The sequence below is a fragment of the Triticum aestivum genome, chromosome 4D, assembly GCF_018294505.1.
Source record: "Triticum aestivum cultivar Chinese Spring chromosome 4D, IWGSC CS RefSeq v2.1, whole genome shotgun sequence".
NCBI lineage: Eukaryota > Viridiplantae > Streptophyta > Magnoliopsida > Poales > Poaceae > Triticum > Triticum aestivum.
The window spans coordinates 13444953-13457738 of record NC_057805.1 but is presented as its reverse complement, the minus strand read 5'-3'; the positions used below and the strand labels follow the sequence as shown (position 1 = coordinate 13457738).

Sequence of the window (12786 nt, the reverse complement as noted above, 5' to 3'; positions counted from 1 at the left end):
CTTGTTGTGCCAGTGCCGTCTGCAGGAGTTCTCTGACCCGGCGGGTTTCGATGGCCGCCGGAGAGTCGCCGTCAACGGGGAGAGCCGCCAGTCGTGCTGCCGCAGCTACCATGTTCTCCAGCGGGTTATCATAATGACCCGGGGGTATTGGCACGTATTGAGGCGGGGCAGGGGGCACCTGGGGAGGCCCCATCACTCGTGGCTGAATGAGGGGTCGAGACCCGGGCGCAATGACCCCTGGCGGGTTACTGGACCCTGCACCTGGCATGTTGAAGAGATTGCGTGGATCGTAAACCGGCGGGAGTCGAGACTGGGCCTTCTGATGCCTCCTTCTCATGACCTCGTTGGCCGCGTTCTGATCCATCGTGAGTTGGAAGGACTGCGCCTGAATCAGCTGAGTCCGGGCGTCGAGAGCCGCCCGCTCCGCAGCTAGCCTGATCCCTTCCGCCGCAAGATCCTCTTTAGCTTTTATCAAATCCAATTTTAACTGCGCCACCTCCGCATCATGCTGAGCTTGATTCGCCGGGTCAACCGTGGCGGTTAATAGGGCCGTCATCTTGTCCGTGAGATACATCAGCACCTGAGCCGGAGAAGGCACCGGGTTTCCCGATCCAGCAGCGGGGTTTTGAACAGGCTGCGCACCAGCCATAAAAACTCCAACCTGACTTGGCGGTTCAAAAAGGCCCGGAATACTGTCGCCATCGAAACCACCCGTGAGTCTGCCATCTTGAAGTTGGTACAACGAGTTTGATTCATCGGTGGCCGACTCGCCGTCAGAGCCAGCGGCCGCCTCATCACCAGACCCAGATGGATCAGAGGGCCCTCCATGGATGCACCCCACAAAGGCGCGCCTTAAGGCAGGCCGGGCCCAGGCGGGTCGTGCACGCTGAGCCGTTTCGATGAGATCGGCGCCGAGATCCGGCTCAGGGCCCGGCTCACCAACCTTGCCAATGAAGACATGAATTCCGCCGAAGGGGACCCGGTACCCGTACTCAATTGAGCCGGCGTCGGGGCTCCAGTCCGCATCGTCGATGTAGAGCTTGCCGCGACGACTCTTGGTCATCCGGCCCACAGCGTATCCCTTGAGCCCTTCGAAGCTGCCCTTCAAGAACCCAAATCCACCGTGCGCTAGCCCCCGGGCCAGTGTTCCTCTGAGTGCTGGTCCAAACTAGAGCACCGTGCGGGACCGTCCCTTGGCAACTTGAGATTATGTTGGTACCTGTACGCTTCGCTTATCCGGTGTGCCCTGAGAACGAGATATGTGCAGCTCCTATCGGGATTTGTCGGCACATTCGGGCGGCTTTGCTGGTCTTGTTTTACCATTGTCGAAATGTCTTGTAAACCGGCCGATATGTGCAGCCCCTTCATCTACGTATAAAAACGAACCAGCCGATAGGAAGAAAATCTTATACGAGCGAACGACCCTGTCCATCAAACGACACGTGTATTTGTGAATCTCCAGGCAAACAACCCACTTCTTCTTCCCCACTTCCTCTTGTAGATGAAGGGGCTCACCGTTCTCTCCGACTCCGACTCCGACGACGGCAGCCGCGATAGCTGCACCTCCTCGTCGGACGACCAAGACCCTCCGCCAGCCCCGGACGCCTACAGCTGCGCCGGCGACCGGAAGGGCAAAGGCCCGACGTGGAAGTGGTGAAGCTCTGCTGTCTTCGTCTTTAATTTCAAATTCTTAGTAATCTATTTTAAACTTGTCCGTCGTTTATGTGAACTTTGGCGATCTTTTGGAGATCCGTCGGTGATCTTTTGATGATTGAAATGTGCATTTCTATGTTTGATTCCATGTCTGTTTCGATGATCTACGTAGTTTAGTTCCACGTTGCATGCTTAGTATGGATATAGGGTACCGGATGTGAGCTAGATACACGGATGTAAACGATCGGATTGGAGAAGTGCACGGTCAGTGCCTGCGGACGCATCCGAACACGCCCGCGTGCGTTTGAGAGTCCGGATTTGCCCATCGCGGCTGTAGAAGTTCGTAGTATGCCTCCTGTAGGGAAATACTTTGCTCTAGAAACTCTAGCACATATAGCAAGATTAAACAGAGAAAACGACTATAGTTAGCTACGTGCAGTAACGGTCGTTACTGTGTGAATCCGATCTCACGTGTCATCGACAGTACAACACCGTGCCGTGCAGTGCAGTAAGTATATCTGGCCGAGCAGCGACGTGGACGATCCCATCCAGAGTGGATCGGCTGCGCGAACCGAACGCAATAAACCCTCCGCTCTCGTTTGACTTTGCGACCAGCCTCGCTCGACTTGCCCACCAACCCCGACCGTTGAATTGCGCCCTCGCCTCCTCGACGGACGGCGACCCACAGCAGAGCAGAGGGACGCCGCCGTTCTAAAGTCAGAGCGGCGCCGAGCTTTTTTACTTTGCCCGTGCCTTTGCCAATTTGCGCACGTCCACGACAATCAGATCAACTGGAGCGGCCGGGCGAGGACGACGCGCGCGGCCGTTGACTCGATACCACACAGCTCTTTTCACGAGCGCTGTGCGTGCATGGCCGGTGATCGTCCAAGTCGGCGACCCCCACCCCTATCTCGTTTTACCGGCGCTCTGCAAAGTGCCGTTGGCCATCAGGCATCGGCTTTCTTATCGAGCCTAGCTATAGACGCTGAAGAAGTCAAGTGGGTGCGCAGGAGCGTTAGTTGTCAAGCTCGCCCGCCGTTCCGCCAACGAACAACAACCAGAGCCTGTAGCTAGCTCGTGGTATAGGCCATTTGATCAAATCGTCACTCTCTCTGTCAACCAGAGGCAGGAAACTCGGATGGATTTTAGGGCAGTGGAAATGTTTGGTTAGAGCATCTCTAGCAGATCCGCCAAAAACTTATCGGCCCGTAAAATTCTGTCCGTTATACAGGTTTTGGTCTTTTTGTCCAAATAGATCTGCTAAAATTAATTTAGGGGCACCGCAAACTGGATTTAAGATTCGGGATTTTAGCGGATCTGCTACAAATGCTCACCCGTACTACTCAGCCACGTCTCACTCCGACGGCCGATTGATGACAGACAGCAGGTGTGTGATCTTACTACCAGTATCAATCAGTGAGGTGAGGTGGTGGCACGGCGAGGTTCCTGCTCCCGGTATAAAAACGAAGCGGCCGACAGATGTCCCGCCGCCGCCATTATTCAAAGCCAACTTGGTCAACTCTCACATGCCGCCCGCGCGCCTGCCTTCTTCCTCCTCCTCCTCCCACTCCCCAAGTCCCCATCGGCATCACCCCACCCCCCAATAAATCTGGCCGCCCCTCGCCTCGCGGCTACGCAATCATGCCCGTGCCCGCGCGCGACACCCGAGGCCAAGAACCGGACAGCGTCCCACGATGGGGAGCCCGCGCTCGCTCCCTGTGCTCCTCCTCCTCCTCTGCTGCCTCTCATGGCAGCAGCCGTGGCTCCTCAACGCCCTCCCTCTCTGCACCGACTCCAGTGAGCAGTTTGCCTTAGTGTTTATTTGGCTTTTGTCAGTGTCGCGTGGATGTTGGTGCTAGCGGATCTGCTTGATGTTTACAGGGGCGCCGGCGCCGCTGAACGGGACGCTGGGCTTCTGCTCCTACAGCGGGAGCAGCTGCTGCGATGTCGCCGCCGACGCCGCGCTCAAGAAGCTGTTCGAGGCCATGAGGGTATCCGACGCCGCCTGCGCTGCCGTCGTCAAGTCGCTCCTCTGCGCGGTACGGTCTTTTTATCGGGTTGGTTGCACACTACATGTTCGATGCTTTGCCCGAGCCGGGGACTGCAAATGAAAGGCCGTCGATCAGCCGAAACCTGGGTGCCTGGCCAGCGTTTGTTTAATAAGTACTAGTACTTACTGATGTTAGACTGCCAGTGTTGATCCGTCACTCATATCAGAAGTAGAAATCTCATGCTATGCTGTCTACTGTACCGTGCATGTGTAATTATTACCGGGACTCAGAGAAGAAAAACTATATATTCTAGAAACACACCAGGTTGTAGCAAAATTTCTAGAACACGTTGCAAATCCAAATTTGTCCCTTTTTGGATGATTTGCTCTGCTAACTGGTGGTGACCAAGAAATCTGGTTATCACCTGGCTGGGATTCTTCTTCTTCTTCATGCTTACTGTTAGTCTGTAATCCTTAGATATTAGTATTAAAAAGCTTTTAGTTTTTTTTTCAGAAATGCAGTCCATTTTCAGCTGAATTGTTCAACTCAAGCTCAAAGATTCGGATGGTTCCACTTCTGTGCAACTATACCTCTTCCAGAGGTTCTGCTCAGTCAAAAGATTCCACTCAAGATTACTGCAAACTAGTCTGGGAGACCTGCAAAAATGTGACAATATCGAACTCCCCCTTCCAACCTTCCTTGCAAGGAAGTGGAAGACTGCCTAGTTCCGCGTCAAAGCTCACCGATGTCTGGCAGTCAGAAAATGACTTCTGTACATCATTTGGTGGCTCATCCGATGACAACTCGGTATGCTTCAGTGGAAATGCAGTTTCATTTAACACCACCAAGCCATCACCCTCCCCTAAAGGGGTATGTCTTGAGAGAATTGGCAATGGGTCGTACCTGAACATGGCCCCTCACCCTGATGGATCCAACAGAGTTTTCTTGTCTAACCAAGCAGGAAAGATATGGCTGGCAAATGTCCCAGAACAAGGGTCTGGTGGCACTCTACAGTTCGACGAGGTAAACCCATTCCTTGATCTGACTGACGAAGTGCATTTGGATTCTGAGTTTGGGCTCATGGGCATAGCATTTCATCCAAAGTTTGCTACCAACGGGCGCCTCTTTGTTTCCTATAACTGTGATAGAACTCAGTCGCCTAACTGCGCTGGTAGATGTTCATGTAATTCTGATGTTGACTGTGACCCTTCAAAGCTAGGCACCGATAATGGTGCGCAGCCATGCCAGTACCAAGTTGTTGTTTCAGAGTATTCTGCAAAAGTCTCCTCATCAAATGTTTCTGCGGTACGCATTTGGATACCCACTTCTACGCAGATCTTGATATCAATGTTCTTTGCCTAATCCTAATTTCATTGTTGGTAGTTTCTCATTTCTCAGCTCACAATGCAGCATGTCTGAAATGAAAGAAGAATGTTGTAGAGCTAACATTTGAATAGCATTCTCATTACTGTTTTCTTTTGTAGGCAACATCTGCTAATCCATCAGAGGTTAGCAGGATATTTACAATGGGGTTGCCGTATACAGCTCATCATGCAGGACAAATACTTTTTGGACCTACAGATGGGTATCTGTACTTTATGATGGGGGATGGTGGAAACAAAGGCGACCCTTTCAATTTCTCTCAGAACAAGAAGTCACTTTTGGGAAAAATAATGAGGCTTGATGTTGACAATGTACAAAGTAAGTTAGCACTTGAAACAGGGATCTTATTTTATTTGCTGTCATATTTGCATCCTGTTGACTCCATCTCATAAATTTTTGTTTACTTAGTATAATCTGTCTGTTGTTCAGTACCATAGCATTTGATTAAGGCTTATTAATATATTTATCAATTGTACATTTATCATTTCAGGAAATCATTTGAAATACTTAAATTGTTGATATTATAAATATTCAGTTTATCATTTCAGGAAATCATTTGAAATACTTAAATGTAACTATGCTACTCCCTCCTATCCATTGTACTAAATCAGTGACAATTAATATGGATCGGAGGGAGTACTAAAGATATCCCCTACTTTTCTGTTGTTTCCATAACAACAACAATATGCTTTTTGCCAGGGAAATTCAGGAATATAAGGATTACACTGTTACCACACTAATTTTGTGAGCAGATGTTGGGTATGTACAGGTGGTTGTGATTCTTATACTAAATCTCACAAAGTTATTGACAATTTAACACTGGTGGGAATTTTTGCTACTCAGGAAGCTAATCGATTGTTTTCAGCTTACCTTATCAGATGAACACTGTCATTGTAGAAATTTTATAGATGAAGAACTCAGTAGCATGGGTAGTTAACACGGCACACCAAAGATTTAACTTTGGTTATCTTTTTTCTCCTAACCCTTCTAATATTTTGTTTTCAGGCCAGAAGCAAATCGGTAACCAGACCTTGTGGGGCAACTATTCGATTCCAAAGGACAATCCATTTGCTCAAGACAGTGACTTGCAACCAGAGATTTGGGCCTTGGGGTTTAGAAACCCGTGGAGATGCAGTTTTGATTCCGAGAGGCCTTCCTACTTCTACTGTGCAGATGTTGGGCAGGTATGTCGTGAAGACTACAGGCAACAAATTTCACATTTAACTTGCTTATTGCTCAATTTTGACTAATGTAGCATGTAGTTAAAGTGAAGCTGCTGAACTATACTACCAGAAGAGATGTTCACAAATTTGTGTTATTTCAAATTTATATTGCATTCATTTCTCCAGTGCTATGACTGAATATTGTCATATGAGTATCAGGCACATAATCAATAAGCTCCAGTTTTCCTTTTTCAAGGCTTAGCTCTTAAATCTCCATTGCCGCACAGGAGTTCGACAGTTTCATGTGCTTCCAGTATTTATAATTTTAGCATTCCCTTCTCAGAATACACATGTTTCGGCCTTCATCATGGGACATGCTTCTGCATTAGTGAATGTACATAAAAACTTCTTTAAATCTCGTACAGTTATCATATTTTGCGAAGCTTCACTTTTGTAGTTTGTTTTGTGTAAAGAATGCTCAGTTCACTTTTTACTGTCAATACTAAATAATCTCCTAGGCTGACATAAATACTATCCATTTCTTATTGCTGGCTCAGTACAAACCTCTGAACAAACCATAATTTCCTAGGTTGGCCTTGGTCAGAAACTGCATTTGGTCTGCCAGTCTGTCTGTCTAACTCCAACGCTTTTTTACCGCACACGCACAGGATGCATATGAAGAAGTAGATTTGATCTCCAAGGGCGGAAACTACGGATGGCGCGCATACGAGGGCCCATACATCTATCATCCAGAGTGGACGCCCGGAGGGAATACATCACTTAGTTCCATAAATGCCATCTTCCCTGCCATGGGCTACAACCATTCTACTGTGAACAAGAACGTTGGGTCTGCATCAATCACAGGTGGATATGTGTACCGTGGGTCTACGGATCCCTGCTTATATGGAAGGTATACTTCTCCTAACATGAATAATAAATGTGCAAACAAGTAAAAGTACACTACTTCTGGACATGGAGTTTCTGCTTGCGAGCTCAAATGTATTCTCATGAGCAGTAAAATCGGAAAATTAGTAAAATAAATAATAAAAACTGATAGGTATTTTTTTTACAACAAACATTGACGAATTGCTTTACATACGTACAAATTTTTGTGAAGGAAAAACATTTCGAGATGCTCTGGGCAGAAATAAATGATACTCCAAAAATACTCTTTTTTGAAAGCATTCCTACAACCTCTGTAACCCACTACACATGATTTGATGATCTCAGGTACATTTACGCCGATCTATACGCATCGGCGATGTGGACCGGCTTGGAGACCCCACCGAGCAGCGGGAACTACACGTCCACCCTGACGCCGTTCAGCTGCTCCAAGAACTCCCCGATACCCTGCGAGTCCGCCGGCGGGGCCGGGGCCGGGGCCGCTCTCCCGTCGCTGGGCTACATATTCTCCTTCGGCGAGGACAACCGCAAGGACGTGTTCGTCCTGGCCAGCAAAGGCGTCTACCGGGTGGTCCGGCCCAGCCTGTGCGGCTACACCTGCGCCGCCGAGAAGCCGGCGACCGATAATGGAACTTCGCCGCCGCCTTCCGGCCCTCCGTCGTCCCTAGCCTCGGCGACGCGAGTAGGGACGCCGATGGCCGTAGCCCTGGCGTCCGTTGTATATGCGCTGTACTTTTGAGCTCCCTCCATGCGTTTTTGTAAGATTGCAGCATTTTTTTCACGCAAACGCTCATAGCACACACGCACGCTCTCACCCGTATGAATGCACGCATGCACATCCTATCCTATGAGCAGCTCCGAGAAACCAAGCCGGTTTCATATCAAGGCAAGATGTGTCTGTAGCCTAATAAATGAAGTGTTGCATGTTACCACACTTATGTTACTCCCCACTGTAGAGGTAGTAACATAGTCTAGCAACATGGGCATGTTCCTAGTCTATGTTACTATCCATTGTGGCTAGTCTAAGACAGTTGTGGACTGTGGTGCCAATGAATGTGTTGAGGCCGGCCGGGTCGGCTTTGTCCTAGTGCCAACTTGTTTGCGAAGCTGCAGTGGTGCTTGTGTTCGGCTAGCCCGTCGCCATCCCGGCTTGAATGAATTTCTGCTACTAATTTTGGGCGGGCCTGCCTGCCAACGGTTCAGAGAAGACGGGAGGGAGGGAGCTCGTCGTCGTCTTGCTTGCTGTAGGGGAATGGATTGTTTAACAACCGAATGCCACGTTCGTTTCATTCTGCGGTCGCTGGTGATCCTGGAGCCATCGTGCAGACGCGTCCACAGCCAAAACCGAATCCGGGAAGAAAAAAACTCCTTATAGCCTGCTAATGTGTCGTCATTTCTAGGCACCAGAAGAGAAGCGACAGAGGATAGAATCCAATCCAATTCTGTTGGGGAGGGGAGGTCTCTTCTTGGCCTGCTCGATCGCTCCGATCTTGATCTCGTCAACGCATGCACGAACCAAGCGAGCAGAATGGCATCAAATGATACTCTAATGATCATCATTGTCGTTGGATGCCATTATTTTTCCATGGGTGCTGCACAGGTAGGTAGGTACGTACGTACGTGCTCGTCCTCCTATGGACCATCGGCCGGCCGGCCCGTGGTGGCGGCCATGACGGACTATTCGCCGCGGCATGTAATAAATCATTGGCTTTAAGATTAGTGCTGCCACACGTTTAACCCACCAGCACCAGGTGTTGAAGCTGACTGCATGCATGGTTCTTCTCTTCTTCCGCCATGAAATGATTGCTTCGTCATCCCTCCCTTCGTGCTCTCCCTCACTCCCATCCTCACGCTCCATGACGGCATGATTGATCCATCCATCCACGTCTCCCACGGTATATAAACACGAGTCGACCCAGCTCGATCGCTCGATCACACCCATGTCGATGTCGTCCTCCATGGACCACGCCGGCCCCTCCGTGTCCGTCCTGCGCTGGCTGCTCTCCGTCGCCGCCGGGGGCCTCTTCGCGCTCTTCCTCCTCGTCGCCTCGCCGGTCCCCTTCCCCTCCGCCTCGCTCTTCCTCGCCCCGACCTCCCCGGCCTCCTCCTCCACGCGCGCCTCCAAGAACCTCTTCGTCGACCAGGCGCTCTCGGTGCAGGCCCGCGCGCCGCCCGCCTCGCCGCCGCGCTTCGCGTACCTGATCTCCGGCTCGGCGGGGGACGCCGGGATGCTGCGCCGCTGCCTGCTGGCGCTGTACCACCCGAGGAACCACTACATCCTGCACCTGGACGCGGAGGCGCCCGACTCGGACCGCGCGGCGCTGGCGGCGTTCGTGGCGTCCCACCCGGTCCTCGCCGCGGCGCGCAACGTGCGCGTCGTGGAGAAGGCGAACCTGGTCACCTACCGCGGCCCCACCATGGTGACCACCACGCTGCACGCCGCCGCCGCGTTCCTCTGGGGCGAGGGCCGCGGCAAAGGCGCCGACTGGGACTGGTTCATCAACCTCTCCGCCTCCGACTACCCGCTCGTCACGCAGGACGGTGCGTCGCCCTTGGTTGCTTCGATCGCCATGATCTCCTACTGTTCTTGGTGAAGAAGCCAGTAAGATGATTTAGATTTTTGTCGTGCGTGCCGCAGATATGATGGAGGTGTTCTCGGAGCTGCCGCGCGACCTCAACTTCCTCGACCACACCAGCGACATCGGCTGGAAAGCGTGCGTGCTCTGGCTAGCTTTGATTTGATTGGAGGGCCACGCGGTGCATCTTTTTACATGCAAGTTTCTAAAAGTTCTTGGTGATCGTTGGCAGGTTCGCGAGGGCGATGCCGGTGATCATCGACCCGGCGCTCTACATGAAGAAGAAGGGCGATCTCTTCTGGATCCCTCAGAAGCGGGAGCTGCCCACCGCCTTCAAGCTCTTCACCGGTACGTCTGAACGAATCTGTGGGTGGACGGCACGTTTCTCCCTGGAACCATGGCCATGTCCCCCGCTTGCATTGGCACGTAGCAAAACATATCATCAACTGGTATAATAATACTAATAATTTGGATTTCTTTTGAGCTGATATTTTTTGGGATATTTAGTTGTGCTCCATGGTGTTTGTCGCCGTTGTGTGCATGTGTGGCACGGCACCTATCCCTGACCTTGTCCCCTTAAGCATATGCCCGTGTGTGCTGCCAATCATTTTTTTTAGTAGGGTCTAATAGCCAGCTTATACGTACTGTCGGTCGGTCACGGCATTTCCCAGGGAGGAATTGTATTGTCTCATTACAATATCCTTCCGTTCGTGGCTCGCACATTGGCTACGTGCGACGTGACCCAAAAACATGGCCGGTGCGCTGCACATCTTAAAATGATATGATAATCCCACCGTCCCTTGTTACATAGTGTCCTCGTTTTGCGTGATTCAATTTTAATCATAATATCTCACCTACAATATATCAAGTGTATGTCATAAAAAAGTATTCAACTTCGTTGGAAACTATTCCATCTGTTCGCTATTATAAGATGTTCTAACTTTTTTTCTGATTCAAATGTATATAGATGCAATCTAGTGTGTTTGTTCACTCATTTCAGTTCGTATGTAATTTATATATTAAAATATCTAAAACATTTTATTATGAACAGAGGGAGTATGAATGGTACACCTTTTATGAGATATAACATATGTTTTGTTGATGAAATTAACGGTCAAAGATGAATGTAAATATAGACAAAGGGAGTTCCACTAGACATAGTACTATTTTATATACTACGGCAGAACATCTAGATGGCCGACCACAACCAAGCACAAAAACAACAGCAACTACTCTATCTCCCTTAATCTTTTATATAATTCTCAAGTTAATCCTTGGTGGCCAATCGAGAGAACAAAAATAATTCTTAGATAATATATTTTTTAGCTTTCTTAGATAATATTTTTAATTAAGGATGAACCGCTTGCTTCGTGCCAGGTTCCGCGTGGATGGTGCTGTCGAGGCCGTTCGTGGAGTACCTGATCTGGGGGTGGGACAACCTGCCGCGCACGGTGCTCATGTACTACGCCAACTTCATCTCGTCCCCGGAGGGCTACTTCCACACCGTGGCCTGCAACGCCGACGAGTTCCGCAACACCACCGTCAACCACGACCTGCACTACATCGCGTGGGACAACCCCCCGATGCAGCACCCGCACCTGCTCACCCTCGCCGACTGGGACGGCATGCTCGCCAGCGCCGCCCCCTTCGCGCGCAAGTTCCGCCGGGACGACCCCGTCCTCGACAGGATCGACGCCGACCTCCTCTCGCGGGCGCCCGGAATGCTCGCCCCGGGCGGCTGGTGCGTCGGGGAGGTGCCGGCTGCCGGTGCCAACCGCACCGGCGGCGACGACCCGTGCGCCGTTGTCGGGAACGCGGCGTATGTTCGGCCTGGCCCGGGGGCTGCGCGGCTGAAGCGGCTCGTTACGTCGCTCCTGTCGGAGGAGAACTTCCGGCCGAAACAGTGCAAAGTAGCAGTAGTAGAACAACATATTCCCGCCAAAAAAGTAGAAGAACATATTCCCTCGGAAAAGGTAGAAGACCATCACTGAAACAATTGGTTCAATACATTCTTTCCGGATGTCATTTTAGTATAATGCTTCACGCAATGTATGTATAGTGCACACCAGAGCCTGGTGCCTGGTGCAGACTACGGGTCGAACTCAAGTGGCATTTTCTCTGCTTGGCATCTTTAACTTGTCTAAGGGCAACACCAAGGGGCCGACCCAAACGGACGCAGAAAGTGTTTGTTTTTTATGATGGCCAGACAGATAGGCGTCCATCCAAGGAGGAATTGGAGAGCCTGGAAGAAAAGCTCGATCTGGTAATGATTGATCAATGGAGTACAGATTAGTGTATTCTTTGTTGGGGTGATGTGAGATTCAAGGCAAGGAAATTTTATAGGTTGTACTGTACATCAGAAATTTAAACCACCCAAAGTGCATCACTATGGTTTGGAAGACAAAATGCATGGTGAAACACAAGGGTTTTGCTTGGCTAATGTTTATGGACAGAGTCAATACCAGAGATTTACTATGCGGAAGGCATTTTGACATTGGTGAGGACCACTCTTGCATGCTCTGCCCCTCTGGTTCCTTAAGAGACAAACAAGCATCTGTTCTACACATGTCAATTCAGTATTGAATGTTGGAACAAAATTCATATCCACTGGGACACCAATGCAACTATGCAAGAGATGATGGAATTAGCCCAAAGGGAATCATCAGCCCCTCTTCAAAGAGAATGTTATTTTGGCAGCATGGAACATTTGGAAACAAAGAAATAGATGCTACTTTGAGAAGATCAGACCATTGTTAGATGATATTGTATAGAGGTAGGAGAGGTGTTTAAACCTTGTATCTTTCTATCTCTTCTTCTGTTGTAACTTCCCCAATCTCCTGTAACGATCACGATCGATCTCCTCATCGATCTCTTGTAAGCCACGGCACATATGATATAAATATAGATGCGGCCCGAGCAAAGGGTTCAACGCTTCCATCGACGTTTACATGGTAACAGAGCCTCTTCCTCGATAAGTTGGATAGAGATCGCATCTAGCTACCCAGGCGACCGCAGCCATGTCCACCACCGCCGCCACCATGACACCCAGCACCATGGGTGCGCTCACGACCAACTCCTCCTCCACTTTTGCGTCATCATCCACCTCCACCTCCACCA

At 50.2% G+C, this 12786-nt stretch overlaps 2 protein-coding genes across 3 annotated transcripts; both read left to right on the top strand.

Moving 5' to 3' along the window:
• Window positions 1-3140: 3140 nt before the first annotated feature.
• LOC123095744 (HIPL1 protein) lies at window positions 3141-8027 on the top strand. Of its 2 annotated transcripts, none has more exons than XM_044517307.1 (7): window positions 3141-3450; window positions 3535-3692; window positions 4158-4667; window positions 5129-5345; window positions 6033-6211; window positions 6859-7100; window positions 7421-8027. In XM_044517307.1, exons 1-7 carry the CDS (start codon window positions 3348-3350, stop codon window positions 7830-7832), a joined length of 1821 nt encoding a protein of 606 aa, XP_044373242.1. In that variant the 5' UTR covers window positions 3141-3347; the 3' UTR covers window positions 7833-8027. The 2 variants fall into 2 exon arrangements, with proteins under 2 accessions (XP_044373242.1, XP_044373241.1); XM_044517306.1 differs by having other exon boundaries at window positions 3142-3450; window positions 4158-4949.
• Window positions 8028-8839: 812 nt separating this feature from the next.
• Window positions 8840-12109, top strand: LOC123095745 (beta-glucuronosyltransferase GlcAT14B-like). The gene is made up of 4 exons (XM_044517308.1): window positions 8840-9634; window positions 9732-9807; window positions 9902-10017; window positions 11047-12109. The coding sequence occupies exons 1-4, from the start codon at window positions 9034-9036 to the stop codon at window positions 11658-11660; spliced, it is 1407 nt and encodes a 468-aa protein (XP_044373243.1). The 5' UTR covers window positions 8840-9033; the 3' UTR covers window positions 11661-12109.
• The last annotated feature ends 677 nt before the right edge of the window (window positions 12110-12786 follow it).